General features: G+C 43.9%; 1 protein-coding gene across 3 annotated transcripts in view; it reads right to left on the bottom strand.

The window, feature by feature from the left end:
* The window catches only part of dock11 (dedicator of cytokinesis 11), a 74,313-nt gene that overhangs the window by 55,899 nt on the left and 3,763 nt on the right, over nt 1–14,651 (bottom strand). For all 3 annotated transcript variants that reach the window (XM_083639771.1, XM_083639772.1, XM_083639770.1), the window contains 8 exons: nt 12,609–12,792; nt 10,625–10,704; nt 8,201–8,284; nt 7,958–8,098; nt 5,526–5,819; nt 1,983–2,105; nt 1,361–1,443; nt 909–1,031 (listed from right to left, as the gene is read on the bottom strand). In XM_083639771.1, the coding sequence (XP_083495897.1) occupies nt 909–1,031; nt 1,361–1,443; nt 1,983–2,105; nt 5,526–5,819; nt 7,958–8,098; nt 8,201–8,284; nt 10,625–10,704; nt 12,609–12,792 (1,112 nt within the window). The remainder of the gene's footprint in view (nt 1–908; nt 1,032–1,360; nt 1,444–1,982; nt 2,106–5,525; nt 5,820–7,957; nt 8,099–8,200; nt 8,285–10,624; nt 10,705–12,608; nt 12,793–14,651) is intronic.

Here is a 14,651-nt window from a genome sequence, read left to right as displayed (position 1 = left end):
TATTTAACTCAGTCTGTAAATCTCATGTAAATCCAACGTAAATTCATATTTATCATCCACAGAACACTTCATGTACATAATTTTGTATATATTGACTCGATTTGATTGCACTTGCAACCTTGCGATTGCCGTTAGTTATCTTCCTACTTCTTATCCCTGTATATTGATGTAACCGCTACGCTGCATACAGACACTAAGACAAATTCCTCGTATGTAACTTGCATACTGTGGCAATAAAAGTGATTCTGATTCTGATTCTGATAAAGGACTTGGGCGTGCTATATGAACTTCATGGAAGTCTCAAAACACATGGTCCCCAGATAAAGCCACACCAGCCATGTAAGGAAAAAGTGCCTCCAAAAAAGCCGTTTTGACTTCCGTGATTTTGTGACATCACAAAGTAACACTCATTTAATTTACAGTGCCGCCCCGCCAACTGAATGTGGAAGAGCAAACCTTGTTGTCTGTAGCATAGCTGTGTAGAATGGAATAAATTACAGAAAACAAACAACTGCATCAAAGATGGATCTATCCCAACAGATCATATTATCATATCTTATCAAAACAGTGCATAGTTCATAAGGGGAGAGACAGAGCACATAGAGAAGTCCTACAGAGGCTGGATTTGAGTTTACTTTCTGCAAAAGAATTCATAACCTTTTTTAAAGACCCATGAGACATGTTTTATTCAGTTAAAAATAGCATGATATGGGACCTTTAAAGTATTGATCAGAAATCGTGTTTATTTATGGCCAGAGGTCCCTGATTTACATTAGAACGTAGCACCAAATTTGTAGGACAAGGCAAAACACTGTCTCCCTTGCAAGACCATCAAAACGAAGAAGTGAGAGACGTAAGTGTGTGTTGTGGGCTACAGTAACTAAGCACTGACAAACACAATGACTCACTTCCTGATGTCAGCCAGCAGCTTGAGGATATCGTCGGTGGAGATCTTACTGCTGTCCTGGCGGTAGAGAGGAGAAAACTTGCCGTCCATGTCCAGGCTGCCCTGTGCGTCTTTAAACACCTGCCTGCAACCCGATCAAAGAAAACATGATCAATATATGAGGCTGATGCCGGACTTTTATTAAAAATCTGATACCAGCTAATTGGTGTCGTCCAATTTAGATAGGATGGATATGGTGCAGTTTGACTAATTGCATTCTTATTGTATAATTAGTGCTGGTATCGGTACTCGAAACCTTAAAATTATTGACCAAAATACTGCCGATACATTAGAATAGTGAAGACAGCTCGAAGCCATTACTTGTTATTATAGTGATGCCTTATGACGTTATTTCACAGACGAAACCAAACAGATTGATTTCGGAGTGGCATTATGTGTTATTCCTGGCCTTACTTGGCAGCCCAGGCGAATGGCATCCTGTACTGGCCCAGGCGCTGGCATGTCTGCTTGGCAGCTTTGAGCACCTTCTGAGCCGTCTGGGGAGAGAAGGACAGACAAACACACACACACACACACACACACACACACACACACACACACACACACACACACACACACACACACACGCACAAAAAAGACATGGAGCAGAAAAAGAGATTATACAATCAGACTTCACAAATTAGTGCATAATTGTATTCTTGCTAATTTAAATAAAAAAGGGGGTAGGGGCAGTTAAAGGGGCACTTCACCGAAAAAACAATGCTGATTTATTTGGCACTTGAGCTCACGCATATCCGTACAGTTTTGCAGACATTCATTTAGTTTGACAGTTGAGCGTTGACTTGAGTTAATTTGAACACCAGTGATGTCATCAGAAGGCACAATTAACAAGACTGCTGATGACATCACTGGTCCAAACTTAAATCAAAAGTCAGCTCTCATTAACTGTCAAACGAAATGAATGACTGCAAAACTGTTTGCAGTTTTCCGATATGTGTGAGATATATAAATAAATCAGCATTGTTATTCGGTGAAGTGCCCCTTTACGCCTGTGAGATGAAACTAAATTGAGGACCTTGTTGATGTCGGAGGTCTTGACGTAGGGCTCGGCACAGTGCGTGATGCCGTTCTGTAAGACCTTCTCCACGCGGGCCACCAGGAAGATATCGCCATGGGGGTTGGTTACGGAAAAGATGCCCTGGAGGGGAGAAGGGAAGAGGGGGGACTTGTGATACAGAATACAACAAGGACTAGGACTGTGGATATTTAGGACGGATGCCTGCTACAGACAGATTATTTGGATTATTGTCGGCTCTGTTTATTCCGTGTGCTTTCAATGTGTCCATATGTGTCTATATGTTCTGTGTTGTACCACAAATTGCCTCCTTGGAGGACATTAAAGTTTTCTAAGTGGAAGTCAAGATCCCTGACGGTGATTCATATTGGCTGTGAGCACCTAATGAGTCTCTCTCTCGCTTTCCCTTCAACCCTCTTCCAGAGGAATTTTCCATTAGGAGGAGCGAGAGGAGAAGTTAGCTGTTAGCTTGATGGGAAGCTCTGAGGTGAAATCACTTCATAAAAACTGCTCAAATAAATAGCCCACTCATTCATTTGCCATTCTGATGCAAATTCCTCTTCATCTCAAATCTTTGTTTATCCACTGCTTCTTGAGAAGGCACGTGCAGGGGAAGTGGCTGCTGTTAGTAGTTGATCTTATACAGGAAAACCACACGGGGCTGCCTGACGACTATTTTCGGGCTGCCGCGATGGGGCAGGCTTGAGCTCGCAGTGTCAAAACACACACACACTCACGAGGGGGACAAAATGTACATGTACACACCAGCGTGCCGCGGCCGTATGAACACACGCACGCGCAAATTACTTCCTGGGAGCGGCAGCGCACCCAAGAGAAGAGAGAAGCTAGACAGAGGAAGCAGGGTCATTTTAGAAATCATGAAAAATGCAACGTAACTGAATTAGAACATCGTGATAGCTTTTAGTTACATTTAAGGCTAACACTGCTTTCAATCAAAACAGAAGTGGATGGCCACTATACACTCTAGAAGTGGATGTGAAGCCACTATCAACTGCTTCTCATCAATAATACACCAGTGAGTAAGACATCCTGGTTTCACTCCAGCTTATAAAGCTGTCCATCTACTCCAATCTGCATCGACAGTCGTTTTAATCTCATAAACCTGAATTGTTATTTTTCCTCACGAGACATTTGTCACAATGAATGGGGAGGTAAAGATGACATCGTTGTACTTCCCAAAATGCTCGCAAAAAATGTTGTTCCTCATTGCAAACAAAAGCCACTACTGCTTGGTAGCTCACTAAAGGGTAGAAGAGGTGGAGGCTCTGTCCTTGGACCACACCCAACGCACCTAAATTACACTGTGGTCTACCAGGCTATAATAGCACACTGATCACAGAGGTACAGCCGGCTATGTTTGTATGTGTGTGTGTGTGTGTGTGTGTGTGTGTGTGTGTGTGTGTGTGTGTGTGTGCGTGTATGATGTGTGTGTATTATGTGTGTACAAGTGTGTGTTGCGTTGGTGTAGACATTTCACAGATGTTGGCTCACAGTGCTGTACATTAGGGCCATAACTTAGACATACGTAAGCTTGGGAAATGGTTGTTATATTTTATGTCTGCAGTTTTCAAACAGTGTATAACAGTCTGGTCTGGCTGCTACAAGTCCCTGGATTTTACACTGGAACTGCCATGTTTCAACTTTTTCCATTATGTTTCTGAATGTTATCCATCTTCTGACCTTTAGGTTAGTCTCGCAGTAGCCACAGCCGTAGATAAATCTATGTCTGGAACACAACTCTGAAAAGTGGTTAACGCCCGCTCCCCAAGACAAGAAAAAGGATGCGTGACAGACATATTAATTGACCAACCACGGACCTCGTGGGCGGTGCATTCGGAATGTGTGCATCAGCAAATAACAGTGAGTTATCTTGTGTGTTTTATAACCTAAATGACTAACCCTAACCCTGATTCACTGCAGGGCATGGGTCTTGCTGACTGTCTTAATCATATTAATAGCCCAAGCACCTAGAGGTAAGTAAACGCATGTGGGCTGATCTCACACCACCTGCGGGAGTCTTCAGTGTGTGTGCTCCAATACCCTGAGCCAAGAGTAACACTCACACACACACACACAGACACTATTCTTTCCCCAATAAAATAATGAAAGTTTAAAATACTGCAAAGAGATGTGACAAGCGGCAAAGCTTACATCACCGAGCAGAAGTGAAACAGCTCTGAAACAGCTTGCACGTGTTAGTGGAATGAGCTATACTGGGGCTTCATGGGGATCCTTTCAATGAGTTTTTTCCCTTCATTTCGGAAACAATGTTTGGTCTACATCCAGCAGGCCTATAAAACCCTGAAGAGAGACACAGCCACCATCTGGAAATACTACGGTCGCATGGAAATTGAATGTACTGCACTTGGACTCAAATGGGGAAATCAATATGAAAAACACAATCATTAATCAATGCAGTGTTAGCGGAGTGGTGTGGCCTCATAGGAGGGCAGGGGAACTCAGGAGAATGGGTCAACTGGTCACTTCTCCCCCAGCCCAGGCAGAACAGCTTCAGTACATACAGTACAGTACAGTACAGGAATGCAGAGTGCTGTTTGCATGGCTTCGCAGTACTGCATCACATCCTCCTAACCACAACATTACTGGGCTGGGGAACTCGAGGGTGGTACTGTTCCACTGATGATGCTGAATGGGTTAAGGGCGCGTTCACACACACCAAGAATGATTGGAGTGTTTTGGTCAGACGTCGGTTTAGGCAGATATAACAACAAGGCTACTGAAAGTCGCTGTGCCACCAAATAACCAATAATAATAACCACCAAATAACGAGTGTGAGAATGGAGGCCAAAGCAATGGTCCAAACCAGTCTCAGACTAGAAGATGGAAATGAGTGAACGAGCTGACAGTTCAGTCTGATATCAGGCTACTGTTTGACCACCAGAGAAGGTCAATTACAGCAAAGAGAGTGGAGACAAGTCCATCATGCTTAACTAAAGTGACAGCGACAGGAGTCAGATTGGTTTTGACACCCCGCTACTGCCAAAATCTCTAAACTGGCAGAATGACAGATTCGCAAAACTCTGTCCAATAAACAAGCTACTTGTGAATCCATGTGACTTTTGACAAAACCGCTTTTTATAAGCCCTGCTTGTAATTGAACACTGTGAATCTAAATGAACCAAATAAAGCAATGAATTGACAATGAAATGACCCGCAAAGGATCTTAGGCTAGCAGAGTCCATGTTATAAATCACTAGATAAACTTATTTTTAAAAAGTGCCATGGACATCAAGTTGATTGTTATTATTATTATTATTAATAGATAGAAACATCAGATTATGTAGAAATAATTTCCAATAGTCAATATTAACAATGCATGCTTTCTAGAAGGCACTGATCTTCCAAAAGATGCCAAAAAGGATGGACTATTGCGTTATCATTCACACCCAATAAAGTATGAATGACACAACAGTGACTCAAGTTTCACACCCTATTCTGAATGAATCAGAAAGGTGCGTTTACTCAACCTGAAGAGGCTGTGTGATCAAATCAAGTTGCTACCTGTGTGGGGAGGCGCAGCAGGGACTCGGACACCCTCTGAAGAGCAGGCAGGCCGTTCCCTTTCCCCGCGTCTCCGTTCACCAGGACCCCCTCCCCCACTCCTCCTCCTCCTCCCCCGCCCCCGCCCCCCTCTCCCCCACCCTCGGAGTCTGACGAGGGGGAGAGCTGTCCGGAGGCTTCGGTCAGCAGCATCTCCCGGACGCAGGGCGGGTTGAGGTCCACGTGGAAGTCGGCCGAGATCTTGCAGCTCTTGGAGACGTCGAAGAGGGCCAGGCTGATGAAGAACGGCTCCACCTGCGGTTACAGCAGAGAGAGATGGTCAGAGTGGTTGGATGTGTGCTTGGATACATAGACACGGAGAAAGAGACGGAGAGACAAAGTATGTGAAACAGCAGCCAGTCATGTAGCCCCCTGCCAATGTGGAGGCGAGGATATGATTTTACTCAACAGTTTTTCCTCAAAATCTGAGGGTAAAGGTCTGGATTTTCCCATCTTTCGATGCTCTATACAAGCCAAGTCCACGCATGTTGGAATGACTATGCACTTATGCCAACAGCGATGCGATGATTCCTTGCTTTTGATGGACAAGCGCCACTCCCTCCAGGAAACATGATGCCTATTATGTGAGTTTGTGAGGGGCAAGGAGGGAGAGAGGAGGGGCAAGCAAAGAGACTTAGAGAGTCCAGCAGAGTTCCAGAACCTCACAAATCAAGTCAGCCCACCTCTCCTCTCAGGCCCTCTAAAGCTCCAGCATGCAGGAGGGGGTTCACGCCTGTGTTTTATGATGGCAGTAATCCACTCTGAGGAAGGCGGCGCTCAACCGTGCTCTGAACTGCTGCCTCAACCTAACAGTGAGTTCTTCATTCATCGCACACTCAGGGTATCAGACGTACGCACCATTCATCAGACTGACTGTCTGCATGAGATTAAGGGGGGGGGGGGGGGTTACAATGTAGCAATAGTCCCCAGTAATGTGTGTGTAGTGTACTATAGAATGCCACAGCAGGGATGATGTATTTTTGTAGGCTATCCCGGAAGTTAGCATCGCCCTGAAGTCCCTTGCCTCAAAGTCAATGGGTTTTTTGGTTAGAAGCCTTAAACAAGATCTGTGGTTAACAAAAGTGTATGATACTTAGAGGTTTTGTTCAGCACTTTTATGATTTTTGAAGCCCATATATTATGCGATCGCCAGAAATTGCGATTGCCAAGAAATGCTTAAAAAAATCATAAAAGTGGTGTTCATTTGTGAAGATTATCCTGCTGAGCAAAAAAATCTAAGTAAGATAGACTTTTGTTAAGCACAGAACTTGCCAATACCCATTCAAAAAACCCATTTACTTTGAGAGGAGGGAACCCTTGCAAATGCATTTCCGGGGTTTAGGACTCATTCCTGCGGTAGTTGCAAAATGAAAATTGATATCACAGAAAACTGTCTTTAGGGGTCGAGCCTCTCTACAGCAGCTGGACCGGCTGCTAGACGGGCCGATATGAATTATGAAGACAGACTCTCTGGGGCAGCGCTGCAGCGGGCCGGGCTCTGGCCCACAGTCTGTGGTGTGAGAAGGGAAGCCGTGTCTTGTGCTGGTTAAGACTCCTGCCTCCAGGACCACTTTTCTTATCCGACTCGTTCAAAATGCAGCAGCCGGGATTTCAACGGGTACAAACAGACCGAGTCACTGGCAAAATCTCTTCACTGGTTACCTGATAGATTTAGGAATTATTTTCAAAGATAACCAACCACTTTTGTTAGGTCTGGCCCCAAGCTACTGTATATCACACATCATTAAAGCCTCTATGAGCCAGTCAAGCAGAACATTCCCATGTCTAGTCTAGATCAAAGCTGACTGTCTGGGATGACATGCCAAAGGAGGTTAAGTTAGCAGAATAAATCTGATCTTTTCTTTCTCTTATCTTTAAAACTGATTTTATAAGCATGCATTTACGGGATGCTTTTTTTTTTTTTACCTATGGTGCCTTCTTGTTTTACTTGTTTTAATTTATTTTGAGTATAGCGTTTGCTTTTATTTAAGTGTTAAAGGTGCTACAAATGGCATTTTAACATAAAAACAAGACCACTGCTTGGACTGGCATCCTCTACTGGCCTCTGCAATGCATTTTCCATTTTGTTCCACAGGGTCGGATCTGCTGGATTGCTTTCCAGCACAAGCCAGAAAGAAGGCGCTGTTCTTCCAGAAGAAACAGAGCTAATGCTATCAGATGTTCTGGCAATGGCAGAAGGTGGAGGGAGTGCCAAATCACTTCCAACATGTGTCTCCTCTTCAGTAAAACCAAGGAGAAAAACTTTAACCAAAGATGCAAAGAAGGCGAAGGCCAGTAGGGGGGAGGAGAAGGGACCACTAACAACATCCTCTTTGCGTATTCTAAACAAAAACAAAAATAAATCTGTGTTGTGGAGGTGGGTGATGCCGTACGTTGGTGAGGACGCCGTCTCCCTTCTCGCTGACGCAGCCCTGGAGACTGAAGGTCAGGTCGTGGCAGCTGACCACGATGCGACGGCCAAAACGCTCCTCAAACGGCTTCACGTCAGGCTCGATGCCTGAGAAGTCTAGCCTCTGGATAGCAGACAGGAGGGAGAGGGGAGAGAGAACGTTTGAATCAATACTGAAATAAATAAATCAGAGGGCAACAAAGCATCAGAGAGGCGTCTTCTGTACCTGCGTCTCAGGATCCAGAGAGAAAAGCTTCTGTCTGCCTTCGTTCCTGTTCATTTTATTGAGCTGGTCTGTTTCCCTCATGTACTGCAGAGACACACAGAAAGAGAGGGAGCAAAATTAGCAATTAGAAAAAAAATATTTATAAAACAAAACATAGCCAACAGAAGCACTCAAAATACAAACAAGACATTTAATGTAAAGTCATATGCCTCCTCCACTCGTGTATATATTGTATATATTGGACTGCACTTGCAATGTTGTGATTGTCTTTTTGTTGTTTTCCTATTTCTTTATCTCTGAATATTGACATGATCGCTACGCTGCATAATGACACTAAGACAAATTCCTCATTATGTAATCTCGCATACTGTGATAATAAAAGCGATTCTGATTCTGATTATAACACAACATGAGACATACCAACCCTCATAATTAAGGCCCGTGAACACACATATATCTCGACAGGACAGAACCTGACATATCTTGCTTAAAAGCTATGATTGCCTTCGATTGCCGGCCTTAGAATATAAGTAAGTCTATGACAATAACGCAAAAGGTTTCCGAGAAATAGAAACGATGGAAATGTTCAGGGTTCGATTTTGCCCCCTAGTATTTTCTCTGCCAGTGCACCAACACAAACAGCAGCAGAGACAGAAAGAGAGTCAAGCAGTCCCACAGACCCAGACAGAGAGAGAGAGAGAGAGAGAGAGAGAGAGAGAAAGAGAGGGAAAGATAGAGAGATAGAGAGAAGGAGATCTAATGGAGACAAACAAAGCGAAAAACCCTGGGGGTGCAGTGCAGTGAGATCTCCGTTGGAACTCGAGTGGTGTTTTCCAGGGAGAGGGTGGATGCGCGGTGCTGGAGTGGCCCAGAGCAAACAGAGTGAGACGGCAGCGGGGCACACAGGGCTTTGTTGTCTGTGCGTAGCTCGGGGTTTATAGACGCATTAAAGCAGCATCATGGCCTCTTTGGGGTAAAAAACACTGCTGTTCTCAGGGTGAAACAGCTGACCGACCGCAACACGTAGACTCAGACAAAACAGCTGCTCTTTAGGGCTCTCCCAAGCAACATTATTATCTTTCATAATCCTATCATTTAGAATAAATCGTGTCAGCATTTAAAAGAAAACTATAGAGCAGGGGTGGGCAACTGTTTTTCATGGGGGGCCACATGAGAAACCCAGATTGTTGCCGGGGGCCGAACAAATATTGTCACGCCGTAACCCATGGATGGGCAACTTTGATCATAGAGAGGGCCACAAAAAATGTCCTCGCTACCAGTTTTTGCTGAGGGCTGAACGGCGCCAGCGCGAAACATTTTGGGCATTTGAAGCCAGGTTTAGAGGAATAACTCATTTTAAATTAACAGTTGTGATGTCATTATTCAGTCTTAACCACCAATATTTGATCCTTTTCTCACTCACTCCTATGTCACCACCCGCTCTCCCTCTTCAGTGCTTGAAATTAACTTTTTTGACCACCTGCCAATATGGCTGCTAGATTTTAAAGTTACCAGCCAATTCGAATTTCCACTAGCCGAAATGTTTTTCTTGAAATAAACCAGAATATGAGTGGGTTATTTTAAGCTTAAGTATCAGTAAGTGGCCCGGGATTCTCAAAGCCTGTGTTGAGGGTCACACAAGAACAAAAATGCACTCTTGAAGCTAAATAAATCCAAAATCAACAAGTTAATTATTAAAATTTCTACTTCAATGTAGAACAGTCATTTCTTACACATGAGATTACTTTTAGCCTTTTAGTCATAAATATTATTGAAATATATTCCATATTCCAGACTGAAATGCTATAACAGAAGAGTATTGGCCAGAATGACATGAACATTTGGACACTTATTCAGCGGGTATCTTGCATGTTGCGTTCAGGTGCACTGTAAAAAAAAAAAAAAAAAAAATTTTTTTTTTTTTTTTTTTTTTTTTTTTTTTCCAATTCCATCGCGGGCCACACAGGGGGCGCCCGCGGGCCGCATACGGCCCGCGGGCCGTATGTTGCCCATGTATGCTATAGAGTATGCATGGTGCCTGGTGAGAAAGCTCAGGATAATTAACTCTAGATCCCAGAATGAAAGCACAGATAACGACAGGAAGTTTAATTACCTCGTTATCCTTAGAATGTTTTGTTAGGTGCATGAATGAAATGTAATTGCCTTATCTTTTGCTAAAACTGTGTAGTGAGAGGAACAGCACCGAAACAGGAATGGATACTATTAAACCTGCCCACCATGTGTGCAGACAACTACCATGTCAGTCTGTCTGTTGAAATTCTGCTGCATACTGTATCTAGATCTATACCTATCAATAACTCAGCCAATCAATCAATCAACCAATCAATTAATTAATTAATCGTCCATCCATTCAAGCTAACGAGATTCTGAGTCCAACAATGACTTGTTCAGTTTATGTGGTACCTTCATAAGTTCAGGGTGCAAGTTCGTCCTCGGCTCTCCAAAGGTTTCTCCCCCTTTACCCTGGCTGGTAGTGTCCTCATCTGATTGGACAGGAGACATGTCAATCACAAGGCACACAACACTGACACAGTACAACGGTAACATCCAATGATCACAAGTGAATGGAGGAGATATGCATGCAAAACAACAACAACAACAACAACTCTGAGACAATACTGAGCTGTTGCAAATCAATCATAATAAAGAAACTGCACTTGAAGTAAAGGTTACCGTAAATTCCGGACTATAAGCCGCACCGGTGTATAAGCCGCACCTGCAAAGTTGACTATTTTTTTCTTATATAAGCCGCACCGGACTATAAGCCGCGGGTGTTTTAATGTTTTTTTTTTTTTTTTTTTTTTTTTTTTTTTTTATGTTTAATTACCATATGTAAGGGTTCATGCACAGAGGGGATTGTCGGGAAAGAGATGGCTGTTTGAGGAAGCTCCCATTTATTAACATTTCAACAAAACAACATAACACAACACCACCTGTGTTGTTTTTTACAGTGCACACAGTGTCATACAGTGTCATACAGTGTGGTGAAAAGAGGGCAAGAGAGGAAATTAAAACTTATTATAGTTATATAGGATTTATAGTTAGAAAGAGTGCTAAAAAAGAGAGATTTTTTTTTTTTTTTTTTTTTTTTTTTTTTAATCCATAGATAAGCCGCACCGTTATATAAGCCGCAGGGGCCAAAAAAGGCCAAAAAACGGGAAAAAAGGTGCGGCTTATAGTCCGGAATTTACGGTACATTAAACGCTATCACAATGTTTGGGCCCTTTTTGTCTGTCTGCAAAATCCTGTCTGCCGTTTGGCCAAAGTGATATCTCATAGAGCACTGGAAGGCATGACCTTAATCTATTATTGGCTAAATCTGAAAGAAGCCTTTCCCTATTCTGCTGACTTCCTACGCTACAGTGCATGGGGGTGACAGACAGACGGGCCAAGTGAACTCCAACGGCCCCTCCGCCTTCCTGGAAGAGTTCCAAATCTCTCATCAGCATCTTGGAGATTTTCGACCGAGCTGTGCCTATTTGGTTTCAGCGGAATATTCTGTCGATGGTATATTATTATAGGAAAAATAGAGGGCCCATTGGTTTTGAGATGCTGGCAGTGGGACACGTGCAAATTCAAAATCGCTGGCACTCTTCCACAGCATGGGACAAGCAACGAGTTCAACAATTCACCACAACTTCCCCCCTGAAGTAACCAGAAATGCAAAGGAATGTGGGAGGGGAACTGAAAGCCAATTAGCTGTTATAGAAAAACAGACTAAAATATTCATCAGATTCTTATTTGCTACTTCAGCATCCCGAGCTTTGAGATTAATGTACCTGTGCAGCTGAACGTCTTTGGGTAGAATTTACAGTTGACAGGCAAGAATATGATTGCTGGCTTCCATATTGGCTGTAACATTAGGCATGTACTGTATACAGTTACTAGTCAAACGTTTTGGATACACGTTCTCATTTAAGTGAATGGGAATGTGCGTTCAAACTTTTGACTGGTACCGTATATCACAGTAACATAGCCAGCCATTAAAACCCCATAACATGGGGATCAGACCTAAGCTAAGCCAAGGACAGGGGCTTACTGTAAACCTGGCTGCCATCACTAAACATGCTAACTGTTGTCTACTGTTTGTATGCTTACATACATGTATGCTTTGAATGGATTATTTATTAAAATTGGTTTTCTGAGGTAGAGATCATGCATAAGCCCATCTAGGGTTTCCTGTCTCCACCCACACATTATTTTATTTTCATTTGGTCCATTTTGGTTTTTATAAATGTGCAAATAAATAAACAAATAAATAAAATACTGTATTTTTACAGTGAAACGGACCACGACGGACGGTACAGTAATGTTACATAAGCATGTAATAGGCCTGATCCCATACGATGGGTAATGTACTGTATGCCTGGGCGTGTCTATATCTCACCCAGGACACAGTCCAGTGAGTCCACGCCATTCCTCCTGTCCTGTCCGGCCTCGCTGCTGATCAGCAGAGCCTGCTTCAGGGTGAGCACCCAGTCCTCCATCTCCACCTCGCTGTCTGCAGCCAGGAAGTGGCTGTAGCGCTCCTGCATCTTCAGCTCAAAGCCATTCCGCCGCATCTTCGGGCACTGAGGAGCAAAGGGTGATTTGATGACAATTTAAACTTAACAACAGATCTAATCAGATGGGTTCCCTCCTCTTGAAGTGACAACTGAACACCAGTTTTATGATTTCAGAAGCATAAATGCAATCGTCAGCCATTGTGATTGTGCCAGAAAATGCTTGAAAAATCTAAAAAGTGGTGTTTTGTGAAGATGATCTTGCTGAACAAAACAAGTAGCATAAACTTTTCTTAACCACAGATCTTGTTCCAGGCATCTCACCAAACCCATTCAAAAACCCATTGACTTGGAGGAGGAAACCCCATGCTACAGCTACCGCATCTCATGGCTTTTAGGACTCATTTCTAGCACATCAAATGTTTCTGGTCTGGTGAGTGCCATGCTCCCTCATAGCAGGGTTTGGAAGAAAGTTTAAAATTTGTTTAAAAATATGTTCCTTGCACAAGGCTCCTGAATGGATTAAGATAAAGACTTACAGGCCTTCTTCTAGTCTATGTTGAGAGCATTTTACCTGAGATGCCAATTTTATCTAAAGCTCACCAGGGAAAGATTTGGGGCCCTACAGCTGTGACCCTTGACCTTGTTGCTACTGGCTGCTTGTAATGGTGGTCTAGGAAGCTTCGCTCGTTCTGCAGTTGCACACATTGCAACTCTCTCTGGATAAAAGCTCAAATGAATGACTGAAATTGCAATGTTCAGCATTGTGCTACAGACATACACTGATGATGATTCAGCATCTCCACTTAAACAGCTCCCTGAACTATTAATAAGTCCTTCAAACATGACCTGCTTTTAAAGCTAAAAGCTCTGGTGCTACAGGTACAACACCTGCTCTGCATGCCAAGGAGACCGCACTCTCCTGGCTCTCACATCACACGCAGCAGCCAGAATGACTCTCTCCACTCCAGCCTGCACCGTTCATCTCCTCCTGTACATTCATTGACGTGAAAGCTCTTTGGCAGCCTGGCCAGTCGGTGCAGCCCTGAGCGAGGTGCCGCGCTGTGCCAACAGCCGCCGGCCGGCCACTCGCAAAATCTGCCAGAGACGGACTGTGTCTTTTTCTGCCCGCGTCAATGGAATGCAGTAAATCTGTCCGGTCCAAAGCGGCTAAAAGTCTCTGGAGCATGGCGGAAGTGGCGAGACTAGGAAACACGCTGACTTTCACGAGCGAGCCGTGCCTAGAACTGACACAGTGGGAAGTCTGCTCACCTGCCGCTCATCAGCTCAACCGCCTGCCGCCTCTTCAACCGCTGTTCGCCAGATTGTGCTTTCAACCTCAGTGTGGTTTAGTTTAGTTTAGTTTATTAGGGTCCCCAATTAGCTACAGCAGCAGCTACTCTTCCTGGGGTCCACCAAGGAACCTATAAAGCAGGTCACAGTGTTTGAATTTTGCATTGGGGCTAAACTTTGGGGGCAGTTCTATTCAAGTGAATGGGGGCGGGCATGGAAAGTCCCACTATGTTTCACCTTTGATTGAAATGACTTTCCGTGCATGCCCCATTCACTTGAATAGAACTGGCCCCACAATCTGTGGCCCTAATGCAAAATGCAAAACACTCACAACAACCACGCTCCTCCTTACCATCACTCACCCCTGCTGCCTCCCTGCATCAGCCCCTCATCAAGATCCTCCTTTACAATGAAAGCTTTTTTTAATGACCAACATCACCCTGTCCCTGTCCCTGTCCCTGTCCCTGTCCCTGTCCCTGTCCAGTGTTTGGCTCCCACCTGTGTTCATAACAACCGCTTGAGTCCAGACAAGCAGGGCCAACGGTATTTTCAAGTATAAATGTGAAGGTTTGACACGGCTGCCCAATTATTGACCAAACAGTGATATTGAGATTTGTTGGTGGACATAGAAAATG

The sequence above is a fragment of the Poromitra crassiceps genome (assembly GCF_964638095.1).
Source record: "Poromitra crassiceps genome assembly, chromosome: 7".
NCBI classification, from domain to species: Eukaryota; Metazoa; Chordata; class Actinopteri; order Beryciformes; family Melamphaidae; genus Poromitra; species Poromitra crassiceps.
This window is presented reverse-complemented; position numbering and strand designations above follow the sequence as displayed.